Raw genomic sequence first — 23,929 nt, forward strand, 5'->3', positions numbered from 1 at the left:
AACGTGCCCTGTGTTTTCTGGCCACACAACTGTAAGATTTCAGAAAGACCCAATCAACAATTCTAACCCAACTCAACATATATTTACTGAAACAAAGTATTACTCCCTGACTAGTGGTTAACGGACTTGCTTTCGGCGGCCCCAGAGGCGGTGGCCAGTCTAGCCACCTCCCGAGGAACCTGCGCAGTCCCGACGCTCACCAAGCGCTTTCCTGGCGGTTGTAGGGTTGGGGGCAGCGCAGAACCCGCTTCTGCCCTTATCAGGAGCCCTGACCTGAGCTGGACTCCACCACCCCGTCCCCACCCACCCTGGAAGCCAGAAACCCCAAGCATCCTCCCTCCCTCCCCTGCTGGCCACTACGAATAAACCAGACCTACACTTCGCGCCTAACGGCTCAGGGAGAAATGCAACCCGCAGTCGGGCCCCGGGCCGGAAACCTCCCCGACGCGGGGCCGCGGGCAGGGGAAGGGGCGGGCGCAGGCTGCGGGGTCGGCAAGGAGGATGCACGCGGGGCTCCTGGGGCTCTCGGCCCTGCTGCAGGCGGCCGAGCAGAGCGCGCGTGAGTGCGGCAGCCCGAGGCTGTGCTCACCCCTGCAGCCCCCAACCCCACCCCGGCGCCGGGAGCCGCACAAGCTGCCTATGCCCGGGCGGGCACTGCCCCGGCCTGCGCCCAGCACTGCGCGCCGGTGACGCACGGTGGTAGCCACCTGCAGAGCACGTCCCCCCGTCCTTAGTGGATGCCCACGCATGCACGATCCCCCCAAGGATGCATGATTTTCCTCCACCGATGCTCGGTCCCCCGCCCCTCGACTGGTGCTTGACTTCCTCCCGCCCATGCACGATCCCCCCGCCCCACGCATGCAAGATCCCCTCGCAGAACCAGGGGAGATGTATCTGCCCTTCCTTCCATCACAAGCTTTGCAAAGTGCTGCGATGCCAAGATGTGCTGAGCGCAACTCTGGGGGCGCCCGGGCTCTCCCCCGACCCCCGGCCGGCCAGGGGGACCCTGCGACTTGGAGGCCGCTCGCAGGAGGGGTGGCGGGGGGAGGGGGACAGGGCTCCGCATCCACGCGGCCCTGTACGATGGCGACTCCGCTTCGGGGTTTTGGACGGGGCGGGACGCGGCCCTCTTGGGCCCCTCCGTCGCAGGGGGAGCCCAGAGCCCGCCAGCCGCGGCGGAGCAAGATGGCCCCATTTTTCGCGCCCTTCTGGTTTGAACTCGTAACTCCTTCAGTGCCGGGAGGAGCGTCTCCGCCCACTTCCGCCGGGCTCCCTGCGGAGGCCTCTTCCGGGGCAGAGTCCTTGGGGTAGAAGAGGGGGGACCCTGGGGACGCCGCCTCGGGACTTTTACCTGAGTTCGCGGGCGTCCCCGCAGGTCCGGCTGCTTCCGAGGCGCGCAGAGCAGGACGCACACGGAGGACGCGCAAGCGCTCTGGCTCCGCGCCCCGAACTGGAAGGGCGGAGAGGACCTGCGGGGTCGGCACCCACCCCAGGTGTCCTCCCTTGCCCTCCAGCTGGGCACGGACTGGGTGTCAGCATTCCCCACCCCTGCAGTACCCAAGGGTTTTTGTGCAAGGGAGGCTGCCGCAGGACCCTCGGGGTGGTGAGAGCCGGACCCAGCCCGGGCGCTAAGAAGGGCTGCCTGAGCCCGCGGTCCAGAGCTGCAGCGTCTGCAGCTGTACCTCAGGGCAGTTTTCCCAGTTTCCCTAAAATCCGCGGCTTGTGTTCATTCATCCACTTAGAACTTTACTACTGGAAAACCTAAGTAACAGTTGTGTGAAAGGATGCCTGTGTGCGGTGCCTCTACCAGCGCACCGCCTCCACGATCAGCCTCAGACAACCCTCAGGAGGGGGTGCTAGGAGTATTGGGGAGGCCCCAAGTTCCAGGCCAGGGAGTTCCCCATGTGAAAGTAGGAGAAGAGGGACCCCACAGAGCGAGCTGTGACCCCACAGGGACTAACTGTTCCATAGTGCGGAGTTACTGACTGGGGAGTGCAGATTCTCTCTCCACTGTGTAACCACCATCAAAAACAAACAAGCTAACAAACGGGAGAGGAGGTTTCATCGTTCTCGAGGATGCACAAGATGCTAGGCTCTTCGCAAATGTCATATATTGCCCAACAGCTCTGGAAAGCCCTGACACTGTCATTTAGTGAATGCCTGTCCCTGTTGCCAGAGGCTCTGCTGGCTCCCAGGCTGCTCCTAGGAGACTCTTGTTGGTGATGGGGACACTGTGTTGGTTGGTTACTGTTTCGTTTTGTTTTGAGACAAGAGTCTCACCCTGTGGCCCAGGCTGGAATGCACTGGTGCAATCTCGACTCACTGCAAACTCCGCCTCCTGAGTTGAAGCCATTCTGGTGCCTCAGCCACAGGCACGCAACCACCACACTTGCTAATTTTTGTATTTTTAGTAGAGAGGGAGTTTCACCATGTGGCCCAGACTGGTCTTGAATTCCTGACGTCAAGCGATATGCCCACCTCGGCCTCCCACAATGCTTTGGTTTTGTTTTTAATGAGATAGTTAGGTGTGGCCACAAGACGAGACACAGCAGAGACTCTGGAAAGCAAAGTTTGCTGTACTCACAGGTCCTAGGACAGGAGACGTAGCACACCATGCCGGGCCACAGGGGAATGTCACCAGCGTGGTCAGGAGGCAGGAGACAGGAACCAGGGGGAAGTTGAGGCCAAACCCTTTGCTGGGGCAGGGCACCAGCTTCAGATTGGCTCTTTGAATAATTTCTGTGGCTTTGGGGTATAAGGGTGGTCCCTAGTTGCCTGGCACTGGGCCCTGGGATGATTAAGGCAAAAGAATATTGCCTTCTGCAGGGGTATGGGCCAGGTAGGGGATGTCTGGCTCTGGCTAGATTTAGTTTGCATGTCAAAGGCAAGCTCCTCCAGGCTGGGCCCTTTGCTAGCTCAAATAATTGCGAGCCCTGGGAGGGGCAGTCACTCCCCAGCCAGAAAAATTTTAAGAGGTCAGAACATCACAACATCCATAAAATGTTAAATTGTTTAAAATGCAGGTACCCAGTCTCACTCCAGCCTTCCAACAACCTGCTTGCCTTTCCCCCTCTCCCCCAGGCCTTTACACCGTGGCGTACTACTTCACCACAGGACGGCCTCTGTGGGGGTGGCTGGCCCTTGCTGTCCTCCTGCCCGGGTTCTTGGTCCAGGCCCTGAGCTACCTGTGGTTCCGAGCAGACGGGCATCCAGGGCATTGCTCCTTGGTGATGCTGCACCTCCTACAGCTTGGTGTTTGGAAGCGGTAAGAACAGCTGCCTCTTTCATCTCTGGAACACAATTGCATAAGTGCAGTGAGAGGAATCTTCTGTCCATGTGGATTCTGTCCTCAAGGTCATAAAAGTTCGGCATTGGGAAGAGGTTCAAAGCTGCCACAGCAAACCCCTGCTCTGATATTAGCATGCCCGGGTCCAGCCTGCACGTTGTTGAGCATCTCCAACCTCAGGGGCTCTTTCTCTGTGCAGCTGTGAGCTTACGAAAGGCTTTTTCTTGTCTTCAGTTGAAGTCCTGTCTTGCTGTTTTGATTTGTTGGTTGAGCTGTTAGTTCTATATAAAGCAACTTGCTTAAGGCAGTTCCATCTGCACACCTGTCACCTTAGAACAGGAAGGTGGCATAGCTTTGGTGAACCACAGACTAGACAATGAAGCCAGCCTGTTGACATTTGCTTCAAGACTTCGTCTCAGGAAATAGTCATTTGGATGCCAGGGCTAATTTTTTCTCTAAAGAAGTAGCCAGGGATTGTTCTGGGGCCCGGTGGGCTTATCCGTGATCGATAGACCATCTCGACAGGTGAGGGCTGATTTTTTCTACTTTGAGAACCTGGATTCAAGGAGCTATGAGAAGAGATGTGTCAGTGAGTTTATATCAAGGGCACATTTCAGCTGTCAGCTGCTGCCTTATAATTCCATTGGGTTGATAGGGATTGTTTTTGTTTTTGTTTTTGTTTAGATGGAGTCTCGCTCTGTCACCCAGGCTGGAATGCAGTGGCCCGATCTTGGCTCACTGCAACCTCCATCTCCTGGGTTCAAGCATTTCTCCTGCTTCACCCTCTCTAGTAGCTGGGACTACAGGCGCGTGTCACCACACCCAGCTAATTTTTTGTATTTTTAGTAGGGACAGCGTTCCACTGTGTTAACCAGCATGGTCTCGATCTCTTGACCTCGTGATCTGCCCAACTTGGCCTCCCAAAGTGCTGGGATTACAGGCATGAGCCACCGCGCCCAGCCACAGAATTTTTTTTAAGGGAGAAAAATTCAGGGATCAGAGCAGCAAAGCCCTGCAGCTCAAGTGTTCATTATATCATAGGCACTGAGGGTTGGAAAGGTGTTCAAGGGGTCGTGGCCAATGCTGCTCTGTGTCCTGGGGGTTTATGTCTGCAAGCTACTCTCAAGAATTTCTCCGGAGGCACTGAAATGAGTGTTGAGCCCCACAGAGAGCATCACTGCGAGCAGGGGCTGATGGCATCCCACCCAGAGTAGAATCTCAGCTAGGAGGTAGAGGGTGCTCCCGAGAAAGACTTCAAGCACCCTCTCTCAATTTCACTGGACCCTCAGAGCTGGACCCTAAACCTCTAACAGCACCAAAAGCATATTTGCAGCCACAGGCATTTTGTCAAAAGCTGAGCCTTTGTGTTCAAGCAGTGCCGTTCCTCTGAAAAGATAGGGCCCGTCCTTCCGTGGAGGAGAAGGCAGAAAAGGATCTTTCGGAGGGCCTCGTAGGCTTAGAGCCTCTCCTGTGCCCTGGCTGCCATTGTCGTCCCCTTCCCTGATCGGCGCAGCCCAGTAATCAATCCATAAGGACTCTGGGTCTTACTTGGCTTTGACCATCACAGTCGTGAGGCATGAGCCCCTGAGGACAGAGGCCTGTTGAGTGAGTCAGCTGCCATAAGCCCATGTTTAGTAGCCCAAAGAGAGAGGTAAGCCCAGTTGGTCACTTAGAGAAACTTCCTGGGTAATAGACAAATCTGCTTTCTGAGGCTGTGTGGACCTTCAGGACCCATGGAATCCACTGCCTTCCTCAGAGATGGGGGCTGCCAGGGGACCACGGTGTGTCCAAATTCATGCTGCTGGTATTTCACAGTGGACCCCACACTGTCTTTCCCATGCACTCTTAATTTTCTTAAGTGATGCCATGATTTTCTGGTGTATATAAAAAAACCAACTTGAATAATCTGGTATATACTAGTGAGCTCATATAGATAAGTGAAGAAATACATGAAAATTATAAATTAGGAAAAACCATTGGTCATATATATTTATTCTTGTTTTTAAAAAGAAGTTAAGGTGACTTTAAAAAGACACATCCTTAAAAGAACAAAAAAGAAAAGAAAAGAAGTGAGAAAGTCCAGGTATCGAGATGAAATGTTATAAAACAAGATAGAGCCAGAATGCACAGTTATTGGAAGCGGGTCACAATTGGGCCCTAAGGTTTATCACAGCAGTGCAAGCATAAAAGCCGCAAGATTTGCAGTGTTTCTCAGGTTAAACATGAACCAAAACACAGAAATTTACTTCCATAGAGGAAAGCTTTGAAAGTGAAAATAGACAGCAGTAGATCTATTCCTCATCCTGAAACTAGCACATTGCGTTCAAAAACACTGAGAAGTGTTTTTAGCGAAGCAATCCAGCTTTCCAAATTGCAGTTCTGCAAAAGGACCTGTAGGGGGAGCCAAAACAATTGCGTTTTGCACAATTTTGAATTGCCTAAGAATAGGTCCCTTTCAGTGTCCTCATAACAAAATACAAAAGAATCTGCTAACTGAGAATGCAGTAAAACACAAAGTTGCTTATAAAAATGCAAGGATTGAGGCCTGGCGCGGTGGCTCACGCCTGTAATCCCAGCACTTTGGGAGGCTGAGGCGGTCAGATCACGAGGTCAGCAGATCGAGACCATCCTGGCTAACATGGTGAAACCCCGTCTCCACTAAAAATACAAAAAATTACCTGGGCATGATGGCGGGTGCCTGTAGTCCCAACTACTTGGGAGGCTGAGGCAGGAGAATGGCGTGAACCCATTCTCTGTAGGCGGAGCTTGCAGTGAGCCGAGATTGCGTCACTGGACTCCAGCTTGGGCGACAGAGCGAGACTCCGTCTCAAAAATAAAAAATAAAAAGCAAGAAATTGGCCGGGCGTGATGGCTCACACCTGTAATCTCAGTGCTTTAGGAGGTGGAGGCAGTTGAAACCCCATCTCTACTAGCCAGGCTTGGTCGCACACACCTGTAATGCCACCTACTCATGAGACTGAATCATAAGAATGGCTTGAACCTGGGAATCAGAGGTTACCGTGAGCTGAGATCACGCCACTGCACTCCAACCTAGGCAACAGAATGAGACTCTGTCTCAAATAAATAAATAAATAGAAAAACGCAAGGATTTAAGCCATAAGTGTATTCTTTTCAACTTTCCCAATAATACATACTATGTTAATTTTAAGTCTGACTCTGTTCAAGAGAATCTGACATTGGTGACCACTTATTTAAACAAAGATCATTACTTTCTTCTACTTAGGTTTTTTACTTCCACTTAAATAATGTATGTTACCAACATCTTTTTCATCTTTCTTTTTAAGCCCACAAGTCCACTTGTAAACTCAGCATGAGATGACAGAAGAATGCCTCTCTCATCCTTAGCATGCATCTTGGTTTAGCAATTTTTCTTTAGTGAAAGTTCAAGGTTCTCAAAAGGAAAGTTAAGGTAAACTCTAAAGGTATGTAAGACAAGTTCAGCATAAATGGGTGGAGATTTAATATTTAAAAGTATATAAAATATAGCCCTAGCCCTGGAGGGCCCAGTCCTGCCTCAGGATTCCTCGAGTGAGGCTTGAAGGATGTTACGATTTCCATCAATGTAGGGAAGGAACAGGCATTTCCGACACAAAGCTGCAGCCGCTGGTGCAAAGACATAGATGCGTGCCAGAAGTGGTGTGTATGGGAAATTAGGATAAGCTTCTTGAGACTAAAGGGCAAGAATTTCCTAGATGGCAGGAATGTGGCAGGAGATAAATGGGCTGGACCATGAAGAAACTTTTTTACTGGGTTAAGGAGTTTGGATTTTATCCTCAGGCATTGGAGACCTGTTGGAAGGGTTTGAGCAAAGGAATAATATGGGCAAATGAGCCTGTAGACAGATGGCACCAGGGACAATAAAATGGAACAGAGTTGGGAGGAACGGGGTCCATGCAGGCAGCCAGAAATCCAGACAAGAGCTGATAAGGACCTGGAATGATGCAGTGACTGTGAGGACAGATGTCGCACACCATCTCATAAGACCTAGTGACCAAATCCCCACGCTCTCCATCCCGCCTCAGCTTTCACCCCGGTTTCCCTAGTGGCCGTCCAGGGGTCTCAGCCTGAAATTGTCCCTCTGCAATGGGTTCGAGACAGCTTGTTTCAGAAACCCGGGCTGGTCACCTTCCCACTGGTCCTCTGTTTCCTACAAGAGTAGCCCCGCAACTCAGCCTCTCCTGGCGCCCGCCTTACCAAGCACCAGATATTCGCTATTCCCGACATGGACCTTCATTTCAGTGCTTTGTACCCTGTGCCACGGACCCCAGACACTCCTTTAGGCTCTTCCTACCACCTGCCTGTCCAGAGTTTGCCTGTCTTCCTCTTCCAGGAAGCATTCCCTGACCACCTTACTCTCTCTGCCTGTGACTCTGATTCCACCACTACCCAAGCCACTCATTTTGATACTGATGATATATTTCTTCCTCTTTAAGCTTTTCGCATTTATGTGTTTTCTTTCCACACTGAATCTTAGGTTTCTAAAAGACATCTTTCATTTCTCTTCCTTTTTTTTTTTTTTTTGCAAGAGTCTTCTTGCTCTGTCACCCAGGCTGGAGTGCAGTGGCATAATTATGGCTCACTTGCAGCCTTGACCTTCTGGGCTCTAGTGATCCTCCTACCTCAGCCTCCTGAGTAGCTGGGACTACAGGCACCCACCACTATCCCAGCTCATTTTTCTTTTGTTTTGTAGACATGGTGTCTCATTATGTTGCCAGGGCTGGTCTCAAACTCCCAAGTTCAAGCAATCCTCCTGCCTTGGCCTCGCAAAAAGCTGTGATTCATTTCTCTTACTTCTCCTGTGGTCTGTAGCAGGTGGACTTTTCAAAGCCCAAGAAAAATGCATATTGAACAAACAAAGCTTTCCGGAAGAGCAAGAAGAGGAAACTAACCCGTGTCAGGAACAAATGATTTGAGAGTGAAAAGAAAACTAGTGCCTGCCCTCATGGTTACATTTTTTAGTGTCATAGGTTTTTCTTAACATTAAGTTTATGTCAGGAATCAAGACACAGTAAGAAATGGGTTCACTCCAGGATTCCAAATCATGAAAAAGGAAAGTTGTTTTTCTTAGACATCTGTCGTGGGATCTCACGAATAAAGCCATTTCAAAGAGGAGTCCCCGAATCTTCTGCTCCGGACATAGAAATGTTTGCCAACCATCAGGGTCCAGCTTGTCACCTGCCAGTCAGAGCCTTAGGGGTCTCTACAGGGAGTTTTGCAGGTGACCTTTGAGATGCATCCAGCTTGGCTTCAGGAGTTGCTAAATTGAAGTCATGTCTAGTTCTTAACTCGGACAAGACAGGGAAGCAGAATCCGGTGGGTTTGCTGGGCAGCAGGCTCGTGTGCAGGCGGCTGTGGTCATCTCCTGGTTGCTGCTGCTGGGTAGACCCAGAGAGGAATTGGTGGGTGGTGGCGAAATCTCACCCCCAGGCGAGACTCGAAGCCTGACAGCCCGCAGGTGTGGTGAGGAGTGGCTTCGTCATCATCGGTTCTATGTGGCTCTTCAGGTTGTAAGGAAGGCGGCCTGTGCCACTTTCTACTCGAGATGAAGTTTCCAGTAAAGGTGTCTCATGGGAAACAGATGGAAGCAAGGACATGTTCTGACTTCTTTCTCTGGTGCTTGATTCCGAGAGCCTAGGAGGGCCACTCAGGCTGGGTGAGCAGATGTGTCCCCGTGGCCCTGGGCCACCCCATCCTGTAATCCACAGTGCAGACATCGGCGGCTCTCTCCGCTGCCTGGTCCTTGGCCGCCACCCACCCTTGCTGGTGTCCCTTTTGTATCCAGGCCCCTTAGTGGGAACTGTCCCCAGGGTGCTGTCCTTGGCCTGTGGTGTCTTCACACAGTCTCTTCTGGCCACTTCCAGTCCCTCAACCACAACTGGTCATCCAGATCGCTCCTTATGGAGGCTCCACCCATCCTCACATTCCTCGCCGCTGAAGAAATTCATATCTTAGCCAATCCAGCACTCCTCACCTGGCTTATTTCCATCGGTAGCACCACCATTTCCAAGTCATTTAGGCCTGAAACCTCAAAGCCACTGCAACCTCCCTCATCTCCCTTGTTCGGTCATCAAATCCTGATCTCCAACCCCACTATTTCCTGCACCTGCTCCCTACTTTCCCGTCCTAGGACTCCCTTCTAACTCACCCTTCACCGATTACTGCTGGAAGTATTCTATTAGCTCTATTTCCTCCTGATGTTCCTATCCCCTGTTCATACACACACACTACATGCGTGCGCACACACACACTCATATTGCATGAAGTGTGTGCATGAAGTGTATCATGTATGTGTGCAGCGCACACATACACACTGCACACATACATGATATACACACATATACCTTCACGCACACACATATATAAACATACACACCATACATATGCAAGCACATAACGCCTATATACATATGCACATGTTTTGCACACTTGCACACACACATGCATACATGCACATGCAGATGCACATACACACACAAGCACATGTACACCACATGTGTGTGCACACATATACATGCACATGCACTAGGCACATACACATACATAGACACACAAATCCATACACATTCATCTCATACCCCAAACAGTACATATTACCTCTGCCAAATTCATTTTTCCAGAGCAAAATCCAAACCCCATAGCCTGAAGTTCAGGGCCCTGATCTACTTCACTGGGACCACATCAGCCTCCAAGCTCCGCGTGGTGCTCCAGCCACCTGGACCTCTGGCCACCCCCCAGCATATCTCCCAGATCCTTCTTCCCTGTCTGCTCTTCATGTGCCCCAGTTTTAGCAGCACAGAGTTCTACATTCTGTGAGGATGAGGACGAGCATTGTTTCATCTTTTGTCCTCCAAAGAGATGACAACACAAAGTACCTTGCAACAAACATCTGTCAATAAATGAATTCCTTTCCCAAGAGGATCCGGAGTGGGACTCAGGTCGGTGTGATTGCCGAACCTCACATCGCTGGCAGTCTGGGTTCCCTTGCCATGCAGCCGCTCCAGCTCAGAGGGCCCCCAGGTCAGGTACTGGGGTAACAGACGTGGGAAGAGTGTGGCCTGGCTGAGCGCCATGGGACTCGGGGAACTTACATGGAATTAACGTCTTCTGCTTGCAGTCAGAGCCTGGCAACAGCCTAACTAGTAACTCTAGGTGACTAGTAAGGTCATAGGATATTGCTTAGCATGTAGTATGTCTCTAAATGAAAGCTGGTCCTATTGAATCTCGCCGCAGTCTGGCTCCATGTCACGTGCCCTCTGCTGTTCCCTAGGCACTGGGACGCTGCACTGACTGCTCTGCAGAAGGAACAGGAGGCTCCCCACCGAGGCTGGCTGCAGCTGCAGGAGGCCGACCTGTCGGCCCTTCGACTCCTGGAGGCCCTGCTGCAGGCTGGGCCCCACCTGCTGCTTCAGACATATGTTTTTCTAGCCTCAGACTTCACAGATATTGTGCCAGGTGAGTAACTTTCACCACAGAGCACAGACCTGAGAACAACTCAGGCCCCAGCAACATTTGTCTCCAGCTCCCACTCATTTCAGGCCATTCACATTCTCATTATGTCTCGCCCTGTTTCTCTCAGTTGCTTCTTGTTTCCCTCTCCCTCTCCCTCCTGCTATCCTCTTTTCTCCCCTCCCCTTCCCCCCCTTCTCTCCCTTCCCACCTCTCCTCTTCCATCTTCATCTCTCCCTTCCTCTTTGCTGAGTGTCCACAATTGCATATGCATAAATTAAATGCTTCACATATATGCCTGCACTGTCCTTCCATCCATCTTTATCAAAGGGCCTGACACCATTTGATGTTTTGGTTCTTTTATCAAACCTCCTTCATATGGATAAAACAGCAAAGTACATTTGGGGTGGAACCATGTTCAGAGCCTTGTAGAATCAGCTTTGTTACATACAGAGGACTTAGAGGATCAGGAGCTGAGACGTTTTTCTTAAGCGGCGTACAAAGAAAGAGTCCAGCCCATTTGCTGGGAAGAGCATTTAGTACACTGAGCAGTGGAAATATTTCCTGCATATCCGCGTTTCTTCCTGAATATAAACATGTGGATTTGGGCATAGAGTTGTTATGTTACCTACTGGTCAAAGTGGTGGGTTAGTGATACCCTCTGTGCAGCCAGGCTTTAACAAGAGGTTACACATCCCATTAAAGAAATGACATGAGTGAAGCTTCACAAGGTACTGTTACTTCGGAACCTTCAGAGCATACCACATCTTTCTGCTTCCCTTGCAGGGGTGAGCACCCTGTTCTCCTGGTCCTCACTCTCCTGGGCACTGGTGTCCTACACTCGCTTCATGGGCTTCATGAAGCCAGGCCACCTGGCCATGCCATGGGCCGCCCTCTTCTGCCAGCAGCTCTGGAGGATGGGCATGTTGGGAACCCGCGTGCTGAGTCTGGTTCTGTTCTACAAAGCCTACCACTTTTGGGTTTTCGTGGTTGCAGGTGAGCTGAGCTAATGATCTGGTCATCTGTTGCTGCATAACCAACCAACCCAGAAATGAAGGTCTCAAGAATAACAACTTATGATCCTCAATCCCAGGCCTGCAGGCTGACTGGGCTCTCTGCTGAATGGATCTTGCTTGGGGTGCCTCAGAGATGGCAATGGGGTAGCAGGTGTTCAGATTCATAAAGAGCCTTGACAGGAATTAGCAGCTGAGAATTCCAATGGCGAGGAACTGGAAACTGCTAGTCTTCTGTAAAAACAGGCTCAGAACTGGCTCAGCATTGCTTCTGCTGTATTCTGCCAGTCAAAGCAAGCACAGCCAGCCCAGATTCAAGAGCATGGAGGACTAGACTGCAGCTCCCGATGAGTACACATCCAGAGCAGGAAGGAACACGTACTGACTCTCTTGGGAGATACTCTGCCATAGCTTAGACGTCCCAGCCCTCAACACTCCCAGCTAAATCTGGAGCAGAGAACTTCTCGGGAGACTGTTCTGTGTTACAGGCCAAAATCTTTTATGTAGAAAAACTGTCACTGAAACAGGAGGGAGGTACAAGGTCCCACCTGCCCCACCTGATATAAAAATATACAGTATATATGTGATACTGCACATAGATTCCAAAAGTGCACCATTTACTTTGAATGCTGAATCTTGGACATCTCCTCTGTTGCAAATAGGACAGCTCCACTAAATCCAAGCCCTCCCTCCTCCCTCAGTCTAGGCACAGGCAATATGAATGGCAAGGACAGAGAGTCTATCTGGCTTAGGAGACTCCCTGAATAGGGCCTGTGTGTCCCTGCCAAGGAGAGCTGTCATCTCTGGTCATCAGTGAATATACTCTGCAAGAAGGAACAGTGTACTCTTGTTTTAAGAGAATTGGAGACATTAAGAAATATTTGCCCCTTGGGCCTAGAGCAAACATTAAATACAGTTATTGGCAAAAAAGATATTTTTTTGAAAAAAAACCGTGCTTCTAAAGAGAGATCAGCTATTTTGTTATTCTTTTTAAAAAAATTCAGCTTGAAATCCAAAAGGATTTATTCGTCTTAAAATATGGGAATAAAAATTAAAGCTGCACCACATAGGGTTCTTTCCTTTGGATGTGGAGATTTTTAGCTCTTGTAACAATTTTAAAATAATTGGCAGTCAGTTTTATAACTGCCTCTTTAAACACTTTCTGGAATAAAAAGGGCATAGGTATACAATATTTGGCACGTGTTATTGAAGCTAGTCTTTCTTTTGCCATTTTCAAATTAGGTCAGATATCCTTTATAAGGATAAAATGGGATAATACATGCAAAGATAAACTGTGTTGGTTTTGTGTCCCCCTCAAATCTCTTCTGGGTTTTGATGTTTCGAGTCAAATGTGGTCGGAGAGGCTTCCAGCCCCTGGTCTCTGTGTCCTTTCCTGTCCCCCCATCTCCCTGCGTGGACCCTGACGTCTGCACCCGGCTTCTCTGCAGGTGCCCACTGGCTGGTGATGACATTCTGGCTTGTTGCTCAGCAGAGTGACATCATCGACAGCACCTGCCACTGGAGGCTGTTCAACCTGCTCGTGGGGGCCGTGTACATCCTCTGCTACCTCAGCTTCTGGGACAGCCCTTCTAGAAATAGGATGGTCACGTTCTACATGGCAAGTGGCAGTTTTCTTTATCCTAATTTTTACAGCATATACAGCAAGTGGGGTGTATGTGGGTGTGTGTGGGGGGTGTGTGTGTGTGTGCACCAATGCACACTTATCTCTTGAAAAGGAATAGCTTAGTTTAAGAAAAATTCTTAAGGAAATTATAGTCTTGAACAGAGATGACAGGCTTTGAAAATAGTAACCCGATCTGCAGCTGTGACCCTGCATTCAATGTGGCAACAACTGAGGCATATTTGGTGAGGTCTTCTCTACATTAGCCCACCTGCTGAATATCATTACAATTCAACTGTATTATATCATATACTCAATGTCTTTGTTAATCAACTACATTTTTATCAGTGGTTTATGATTAAGATCCAGGCATGGCCCTAGAGAGTATCAGAAACACAAAAGTGGCCTAATACTTCTTCAGATTGCTTTGAGTCTAGTAGAGCTTTCTTCCTATTTAAAAAAAATTATATTTGGTAAGTAAGTAAGCACCCAAATAACCAAAATCAGACAGAATGTGGCTAGATGCCAGGAGAGAAAAAAATGTCTGGGACTCATAGGAGTAGCTGCCAGCATCACCTCTCATCGGGATGACCACAGACACTTTTGGCTGGACCGTGGAGGTTGAGCTGGATTATAAAAGGCAAATGAGAGAAAATACAATGACGTTGGCGGGGGCATGGGTTTTAGAGTCAGAAAAACATTCACTGGAGCCCAGCTCTGCTGACTGCTACCACCAGCTGGCTTCAGCCAAGAATTTCAACTGTCTGAACCTACTTTTTCATGCACACACTAGGAATAAGTCACCCCCCTCTCAGTGTTCCTGTGAAGATTAAATAAGATCTACATACTTTTCAGGGTTCCTATAAAGACCAAATAAAATAATAAACATAAGTAGCTGGCACAAAATAACCCATAAATTGTGGCCATTATTAATATGAAAATGTGAGACTTTTGTGGGAGGAGTCAGGCATTCCAGGGTAGAGACCTGGGTGAAGGTAAAGGCAGGACGCAGCTCCTGTCCAAGAAATGGGAGCGTCCTAGACACCTGCTGATTTTAGGACCCATATGGCACAGTGACCCCATAGGCTATGGAGTCAGACAGAGCTCACAGCACTTGCGATGTTGGACACATCACTAAGCCTCACCAACCTCAGCGTCCACATCTGAACGCCGAGCATAATAATAGCATGCATGTTGTAGATAGGTTCACGTGTGGCAGGGCCCAGGTCGTGCATAAGCAGCCTCCCAATCAACATGATCCCCAAGTGAACAAAGTGGAATACTGATTTTCTCATCCAATTTGCTGAAGTGGCTTATTCAAAGGTGGACACCCCGTCTGCCAATGCCCAGATAAGCAGGAGCTCAGTAAGGAGGAGTTTGACACCTGCCACCTTGTTTGCTTGCATTTGTCACACTCACACCTCAGTTGCCGTGTCATCTCCCAGGAGTTTGAGGGGTATTAGAGAAGGAAAGAAAGCAAATCCTTAATTCTTCCCAGCTATCTCATACAGTCACTAGATCACTGAGTCAAGAGTGATTAAATAGGAAAAGCAGAAGTCAGACACCATTACATTTGGAGTGAGATCTACCACAGTGGGACGAGCGTCCTTATCTCTCTCCCTGTGAACAGACCCATCCAGGCCGGGCAGTCGTAGCCCAGGGGCTTGGATGCCTGCAGCATGTGATGGGGAACATGGGCTTTAGGACTTGGTGCCCAACCAGCTAGGGCTTGATGCCAGGATCTTTCAGTTCTGAACTGTATGAGAGTCATCGGAGCTCCCCCGCCCCCACACCCAGTTTTTGCATCTCTGAAATGGTTGTTGCTAGGATTGACAAGGTGGTGGATAGAAAGCCAAGAGCCTGGTACCTGGCACAGGTAGGTAGATGTAGATGCTCTGAAAGATAAATAAATAATTTATAATAAATGAAACAGACATCGGGGGCAAGAAAGGAGAGCAAGAAGGAAAGGAGGAAGGAAGGGAGGGAGGAAGGAAGGAAGGAAGGAAGGAAGGAAGGAAGGAAGGAAGGAAGGAAGGAAGGAAGGAGGAAGGAAGGAAGGAAGGAAGGAAGGAAGGAAGGAAGGAAGGAAGGGAAGAGGAAGGAAGTGGAGGGTAAAGATAGCCAATATCGCCATAAAGAGGTGAAATAACACATAACTCCCAGGATAACCTATTAAACTACTGACATTTCAAGAGTGCCTGTCAGTCACATTCTAAGGTAGGGCTGCAACCATGAAACTGAGGAAAAGGCGGAGATGACAGGTGGGCATGCTCGCTCCACACTGCACCACGCACACTGCCCAGACCTGAGTCTGGGCCCCTTCCTGTGCCAGGCAGTGCTGGGCAGCCCTGGCTCCGTGGCATGGGCCATTCAGAGTGCGAGGCAGCCTCTCCCACTGTCCTCAACACCCCCAGCTAATCTCCATTGATCCAATGTGCTTGAGTGGCCAGCACCTGAAGCCAGGGCCTCTGGGCAGGTTAGCGATGCCCAGACTGTGATCTTGGAAGCCTGGGGCCACAATGCAGTGGACGCACTGGGGGCGCCACTCCCTGAGATGTGCACCCTGCTGGCACAGACCTGTGCTGCCATCCGAAAGCATTACCTTCTGCAGAGGGTGCCGGGACCCGCACAGCCCCAGCCTTCGAGACAGCAGCTCACACAGGAAAGAGGCTGCCAGACCCCAGGTCCTGCGTGGGCCCCGGAAGAAGCTGCAATTCCTGTCTGGAAGCCCCAGCCTTGGGCAGCACAGCCCAGGGCCAACCCAAGCATCACCCACCTATGTTGAGCCTATTCCTGGGCCACTGGAGAGTGTACCACCCCCACATCCCTTCAAGTAGGAACATAAGGTGTTTCGTTTTTGCTTTTGTTGTTCTGAGACAGAGCTCGCCCTGTTGTCCAGGCTGGAATGCAGCAGTGCCATCACGGCTCACTGCAGCCTCCACCTTCTAGGCTCAAGTGATCCTCCCACCCCAGCCTTCCGAGTCACTGGGATCACGGGTGCATACCACCATACCTGGTTAATTTTGACACTTTTTCGTAGGGCCCTTAACCAACAGACCACCGCCTGGCAGGGGTTCAGAGGTTTCTGCTGGAAGGATCTGGCAGGGGCTGGGGGCTGGGAGCCTCCAGTGCAGCTGGGCCTCAGCCCTGCTGGTTGTCAGTGGCACTCAGGGCGGCTTTTCTAAAGTAGACATTCCCAGGCTCACCCTCAGAGATTCTGCCTCAGTAGGTCTGAGTGCGTCCTGGGAATCCGTGTCTGGAGACAGCCGCAGGTGACACTATGACCGGCCTAGCTCAGGAGCTACTCACCTGTCCTCACCTCCTGCTCAGAGGCGGAAGCCTGCCTCTCGATCACTTCTGAATGTAATAGAAGACCCGGGCTCACTTCTTTCACCCATCATGGGTTTATTCACATCAGCACACATTCAGCTTCCTCCTGTGCTGAAAATGGAGTTAGACACCACAGTGTGAGAGGGCCATGTCTCAGTGGCCACAAAGACATAGGCAAATCCATGCAGCCACTGTGATCAAAGAAGTGACGCTATCAAAACCCTACAGGACACGAGAGGCAGAGCCTGGGAAAGTCAGGGAAGGGATTACAGAGGGGACCTTTACGAGGTGCTGTGTGCTGAGCAAGGTTCACCTGAAGAAAAGGTGTGGAGGGCGCTAGGACATTTCAGGCAAAGCTGCAGAAGTAACGGAGAGACCCTGGAGTGTCTGGAGATCCACAGGAAAGTGAGTGCCCACAGCATCAGAGGGAAATAATGCCCTGCCCTAGTTAAAAGCAATGAAAACAGGTTGCACGGAATCTATCGCCATAGGGAAGAGCCCTGCATGAACTGAATCCACCTTCAAGTTGTGCAGAGGTGACAGGGCTTAAAAGGGAGAAAAAGGGAGGAAGGAGGAGGAACATCCAGGGGCTTTCGCAGAGACAGGGAAGTGGAAATTTACAAAAAGCAGGAAAGTGGGATCGTAAATGTGAGTGTGCCATCTGCGTTTGTTCATTGGCGCTTGTCACTCGTTGGGAGCAGAAACAAATTTCTCATTTCTTTATGACAGGAGGCAGGAGTCAGTCCTGTTAGAGCAATGCACCCACCAGGCTTGGAGTTTGTATTTAAACAGATGGCTCTTGGGTCCTTGAGGAGACAGTTCTGGGTAATAGAAGATGTATATCTCAGAGCGCAGCAGAATGATTTGCAATTGCAAGCTTTCTAAAGTAACTGCTCGGAAAGGAAGTCCAGGGTCCTATCCGCCCATTACCAAGTTTTGGCTGGAACAAACAGTACATTCTTCTGGCAGCATTGCACTTTCTTAGGCAGGAACTTAAAGGAGACTGAGGTCAGCATTGTAGGGGTGAGGCCTTGAGCTGCTGGAAACTCGGTCAGTGTTTGTTCAAGTCTCCCTGTGTAGGGAGGTGAGGGGAATCATATGTGCTCTCTCTGGAGTTCTCGTTGGCCAGGGTTGAAGACTCATGGAAAAGAAGGCTCAGAGGAGCCTGACTGGAGTTTGGTTGAGGAGAGACTATTTGTCAGTGGAATGTCCTTTGGGGAGGGCATGCTGGAAGATGACCCCAGAAAGGAAAATTTGGGCTAAGTGGCGAACAGGACCATCTGCTCTGTTGAGTAGTAGGGACTGGATCCTGAAGTTAAGGTGGGGCTGTTTCAAGGTGCCTCGGGGAGGAATGGCAAGCTGTAATCTCTGAGTGAAGTGGGTCGCCCCGACATTGGTGTGAAGGAGAGATTTCAGAAAGAGAATGAACATAGGGGTTGCCAAGACAGGAGGCATGGGGCCAGAACCACGAAAATGGCGGGAAAGACAGGAGGCAGGTGATGGAGTTGGGACAAACTTAAGAATCTGAACCACCAGAACCACACAGCTGAGGAGTAGGGAGAGAAAGGCGCCTTCTGTACTGGCTGCTGGCCAAGGCACTTAGTACACAAACCCTGCCCTTTGCACCCAGAGGGACTGGGAGAATGGACATTCGTAGGATTATGAAGCAGCTCCCCATAATTTTTTTTATTTCTCTCCTTAGTTGAATTTTTGAGAGTGAAAAATGAAGCCAATGAATAGCCGTGGCTAATCTTTTGAAGAGTTTTAGCAAATCAGCATATAATTTAAGTGTTATTTTAAAATAAATAACATACACAGTATTTAAATATATCGTCTTTGAATTATGTCGAGTTCGTTTACTTATTTTAATGAAGACATATATTTTTATATTTAAAAATTGGAAAGCAAAGTTAATAAGCCGACCCAGATGGGCGTACAAAGAGCCTTCCGGACCATCTGCCATTTTGACCAGCTGTAGCCACGGGGCCAGGCTCCTTTGTCAGCCTGCGAGCTCCCGTCTCCAGCTGCCACCTGGTGGCCACAAAGCAATTATTTTAAGGAAACAAAACCCTAAAGTTCTTTGAAAGTTTGTGACCCTAGCTCCCTGGAATTCAGTGGCATCATGAGCTGCGTAGCTGTCTTTAAATATAACACTAATGCGTGCCGGCAGTTAGCATGAGGATGGAGAAATATGCAAAGTAGAAAATAAAAGTTTCCTCTCAGCCCAGACTGACTCTCTAAAGGCAGCCCCACAGCCATTGGAGGGATGCCCTTACATTTCCTGGGCCTTTATGATTCTGCAGACACTTTAATGAGCCACCATTTGCCAGAGAAGGTCTCAGTGGGACATAGCCCTGCTCCTGGATAGGCCCCAGCAGCCTGGAGTCTCCAGTGGGCACTCAGGTTGGAGGTGGGGGGGAGCCGCTGCAGACACATGGGACGGGGTGGTCCCTGGGCAGTGTGCACCTGTCGAGGTGTGGTGCCCTCCCTGGGTCCCGCAGGTCATGCTGTTGGAGAACGTCATCCTGTTGCTGTTGGCCACTGACTTTCTCCAGGGGGCGTCGTGGACCAGCCTGCAGACCATAGCTGCTGTCCTGTCTGGATTTCTGATTGGTAAGTCCCAATGTCACCTTCTTATCTGCATCCCCTCCCCGGTCAACTTTTTTTTTTTTTTTACAATGGGCTCAAAGGGCAGGAAACTGAGTTCAGACATGATTAACTGGAGACCAAGGAACTAGTCTCACTGCGCTGTGGGTGACAGAGCCGTCCCCATCAGAGCATGAGATACTAAGCTCAGCCTCACCTGCCTTGCTCGACTCTGCTCAGAACCTCACGCAAAGCTGGGGCTGTCCCTCTCTACCCCAAAGCCCTTGTCCTCCCCGGAGCTTCCTGCAGGGTTGAGGACGTGCCTCCCCTCTCCCCTCCCACCTAGGGGAACTCCTCGGATCTTCCTGACATGGCACCCCCTGCAGCCCATAGGCAAGCACCCTGGGAAGTGGGTGCCCTAGCAGTGGAGGAGAGGACGGTGAGGCACAGAGGAGGTTCAGTCCCCGAAAGAGCCAATGGTTTGTAAAGATACAGCTGAGATTCAAGCCCAGCTCCAATGCAGGCCTCAGCACAGGCCTGGCACTGTCATCAGCGGTGTTTTATGAATGCATGGCCCCAAGGTCTGTGTCGTGCCCACAGTGATGACCTCGCTTCCCAGATGGGCATGAGTTCTGCAGGGATTCCGCCCCCCACTTGAAAGGTGCGGACACCAGCCTCCTCTCCCAGCACAGCAGGCTTCCACCACTGTCATTCTCAGGCCTGCGGTGGGACCATCAAGGCCACCACCTGCACATCTCATGTGGGGCCTCATGCTTCTGCAACATGGGCCAGGACAGAGATTCCCCAGTCCTCTGCAACAACTCCTGCCCTCACTCCAAAGCCTGCTTTCTGTCACCCACACTCTGAAGAGGTGCCTGGAATTGGCCTTGGGTTCTCTTCTTGCTCACAGCAGCTGGGGGTTGGACGAGGCCTGTGTGAGTGGCCTGGACCTGGGAAAGGAATGACCTGGACACAAAGCACTTAGTGAGATGCAGGGGCTGTTCACGGGTCAGGGAAATGTCATACACCGTGGCCTTGTAACAAGAATTTGAGAGACACAGACCACCCTGGGTTTCAGCTCTGTCCTTCTTCATGAGACGTCACGGGTCCTCACTTCTTCCAGCTTCAGGTAGTTGAGACAACCCCCTCTTTTTCAAATCAAACTTTTTAGATAATTGTAGTTTTAAGAAATAACACAGAGCTCCCTGTACCCATTACCGGGTTTTCCCCCAGTGGTAACATCTCGCAAAACAGTGGCACAACATCACAGCCAGGATCTCCACGTAGTATGTCAAGGTGCAGGCAGAACCCTTCCATCACCACGAGGACCCTTCATGTGGCCCCCTTCCTCTCGCCCCTGCCACCTCCTTCCCTCCTGGCAACCATTCTTCTGTTCTCTGTTTCTGTTATTCTGTCACTTGGAGAATGCTTTGTGAAAGTACCACACAGTGTGTGCACCCTGGGGATTGGTCTTGTTCACTTGGCGGAGCTCTCCCAAGAGCCTCCCAGGTTGCTGTGTGTCAGCAGCTCCTTGCTTTTTATGGCTGAGTCACATCCCATGGTTTGGACGGACCACAGCTTGTTTCATCATCGACCCGTGGACAGGCATCTGGTTCATCCTTTTTAGAATAATCATTTGAATAGCAGAGCATTGATTTCTAAGCTGCGTGTGTGGATAAATGGCCTATGGGAAACCGAGGACTTCGGGCTGCCCGGGTGAGAAGCACCACTCTCGCCACATTGCATCGTGAGCTGGGTGTCCCTGGCAAATTCCAAGCAATCCTCCCGTCAGGGAGGGGCCATGTGACACTTGGAATGAAGGGCCCTTGCCAGCCGGGAGGTCTAACAACTCATCTAGATTTTCCAGTTCACGGGAGGTATAGCTGAGTCCTGGGGGCACAGTGTGCTGGGAGGGAAAAATGTCCCCTCATCTACTTTCTGGATTTTAACACTGATCCAAAAAAGATGTCCCACACCACTCCGAAAACCTGTCACACTCCTGGGAGTGGATGTCTGGTTTCCTTCCCGTTCCACTCCAGTGAGAAGATATGTTCACGGCCAGTATGCTAGCCCACGGCACAGCAGGAGGGAAGTGAGCGGGGAGCCCATAGCCACAGGCAGCACCCAGCACCCAGGTGGCCGCCGGTTCACAGCCCCGTGCACCGCTCCTCCTCCGGCCTCTGATGGAGCTGCCAATCCCCTGACTCCTAGGTGACCCTTGGGAATCCTCGGCAGGAAGATCGAACACAAATTATAGTCCAGGGAGCACAAGCTTGCATCCAGGCTCCTCCCCTTTTCCTTCCATCCTGGGACCAATATTCATTGAGTACCAACTGCATGCCAGCCTGGGGATGCCACCAAGAACCCCCAAACCACATGGCCTCTGGAAAGTCTGTGTTCACTGAATAAGTGTGCCCAGGACTTCTGTGATCAGGGATCTTTGTTCATCTTTCCTGGCCTTGGGTGGCTGCTTGTAAAAGAAGACTGACAATATGTCCCTCACCGGGCAATTGTGAGAATTCAAAACAGTGCAGAAATTGGCTGAGCAGGGCCTACTGCAGAGGTTGCACTGAACATGGAGAAAGCCCACCTCCCTTTCCCAGCTTTGAGCCTGGCCACTAACCAGCTGCTTGATCCGGGTCTCCCAGTCCCCCAAGACACAAGAGAGGATTTGGGGGTGGGGGTGTCCTTCAGGGGGTCTTTCTAGCTCCGTCATGCTGCAATCTCCTGGCCTTCTCAGACATTACTTCAGGTTTTGTGCTGTTTATAATGAGCACCCTGAAACCAGGCACTTTATCCAGTACAACAGGAAACTGGAAATAACGTGGGAGGCTTACTGGAATGCTCTGTTAAAGAAATTATTGCAGCAGTCAACACTTCTGATCAAAATAAATTAAACTGACAACAATGTGATTAAGATGTTTATGCACAAAGGAAGTGTTGTTGTTGTTCATGGAAATTCCTTGATATGGGGTTTTTGATGAATCTGATTAACCTCTGTTTAGGTCTGACTTGTTTTTGAGGTTATTTCTTATGCCCTCCCTTCCCCCAGCTTTGTAACCCATCAACCACTGTATTGACCATCGAATTTGCAGCGTATGGTCCAGTTACTTGAAAGTAGAATGCTTATTTCTACCAAACATTTTGTACATGTGTGTACACACACACGCATGCATGAATGCACACTCACATGCACACACATGTAGATGACTGAACTGGAGCTGCCCTCAAGACAAAAGCATAGAATCAATCGGATTTAAGCCTTGTTATTCATGTTTAAGTTTAGAAACATTTACAGCTTGTAGAAGCTGGAACCTACTTAAATTCCCCCTTAATATCCAGTTCTGAGGCTCCAACAAGAGTCCTATTTTGGATCCCAAATTATCTTGCTCTACACAAAAGGGCCAGAACCTGAAACTGCACACCACAGGGAGGATGCAGACTTCAAAGAACATAAACTTGTGGTCTTTTTGTTCTTTTTCAGGCAGTGTCTCACTGGTAATTTATTACAGCCTGCTGCATCCAAAATCCACAGACATCTGGCAGGGCTGCCTAAGGAAGTCCTGTGGCACTGCAGGAGGTAATAAAACAGAGAGAAGAGCTTCTCCCAGGGCCGCGGCTCTAGCTGGGAAGAGAACCGAGAGCTCAGGCTCATGCCAAGGGGCAAGTTATGAGCTAACCATTTTGGGGAAGCCCCCTACCGCTGAGCAGGTCCCCCCAGAGGCTGGACTGGGGACCCAGGTTGCTGTGGAGGACTCTTTCCTCAGTCATCACCACTGGCTGTGGGTGAAACTTGCCCTAAAAACGGGAAATGTGTCTAAGATCAATGCCGCCTTTGGAGATGACAGTCCTGTCTATTGTCTACCTGCATGGGGGTTGACTCAACAGGACGACCTGCAGAGGAAGGCCCTGTCTGCCCAGCAAGAGCTCCCATCCTCATCCCGTGACCCCTCAACCTTAGAGAGTGGCTCTGCATTTGAAGGTGTCCCTAAAGCAGAGGCCGACCCATTGGAAACCTCAAGTTACGTATCTTTTGCCAGCAATCAGCAGGATGAGGCACCTACCGAGAACCCAGCAGCCACTCAGGGGGAGGGCACCCCAAAGGAAGGAGCCGATGCTGTTTCTGGGACACAGGGGAAGGGGACAGGTGGGCAGCAGACAGGAGGGGAAGGACAGCAGAATTCCACGTTGTACTTCAGTGCCACCGAAGAAGTGGCCACATCCTCACAACAAGAAGGCAGCCCAGCTACTCTGCAAACGGCCCACTCTGGAAGCAGCCTGGGAAAGAGCAGCCCTGCCCAGCCTGCGTCACCCCACCCAGTGGGCTTGGCACCCTTCCCCGTCACCATGGCCGACATTAGCCCCATCCTAGGCACAGGCCCATGCAGAGGCTTCTGCCCCAGTGCAGGCTTCCCTGGAGGAACCCTCAGTATCTCAGAGCTGGAGGAGCCGCAGGAGCCCACAAGGGACCTAAGTCACCATGCAGCTGTTGGTGTGTGGATGTCATTGCCACAGGTGAGGACTGCCCATGAGCCATGCCTCACGTCCACCCCTAAGTCTGAGTCTATCCAAACAGACTGCAGCTATAGGGAACAGATGAAGCAAGAGCCGAGTTTTTTCATCTGA

At 50.5% G+C, this 23,929-nt stretch overlaps 1 protein-coding gene across 1 annotated transcript; it reads left to right on the top strand.

Moving 5' to 3' along the window:
- The first annotated feature begins 501 nt into the window (after window positions 1-501).
- Window positions 502-23,929, top strand: XKR5 (XK related 5). Its single transcript, XM_032159168.2, has 7 exons — window positions 502-559; window positions 3,082-3,265; window positions 10,575-10,759; window positions 11,540-11,749; window positions 13,215-13,384; window positions 19,219-19,330; window positions 22,788-23,929. The coding sequence occupies exons 1-7, from the start codon at window positions 502-504 to the stop codon at window positions 23,927-23,929; spliced, it is 2,061 nt and encodes a 686-aa protein (XP_032015059.1).

The sequence above is a fragment of the Hylobates moloch genome, unplaced genomic scaffold (assembly GCF_009828535.3).
Source record: "Hylobates moloch isolate HMO894 unplaced genomic scaffold, HMol_V3 SCAFFOLD_8, whole genome shotgun sequence".
In the NCBI taxonomy this organism is placed as follows: domain Eukaryota; kingdom Metazoa; phylum Chordata; class Mammalia; order Primates; family Hylobatidae; genus Hylobates; species Hylobates moloch.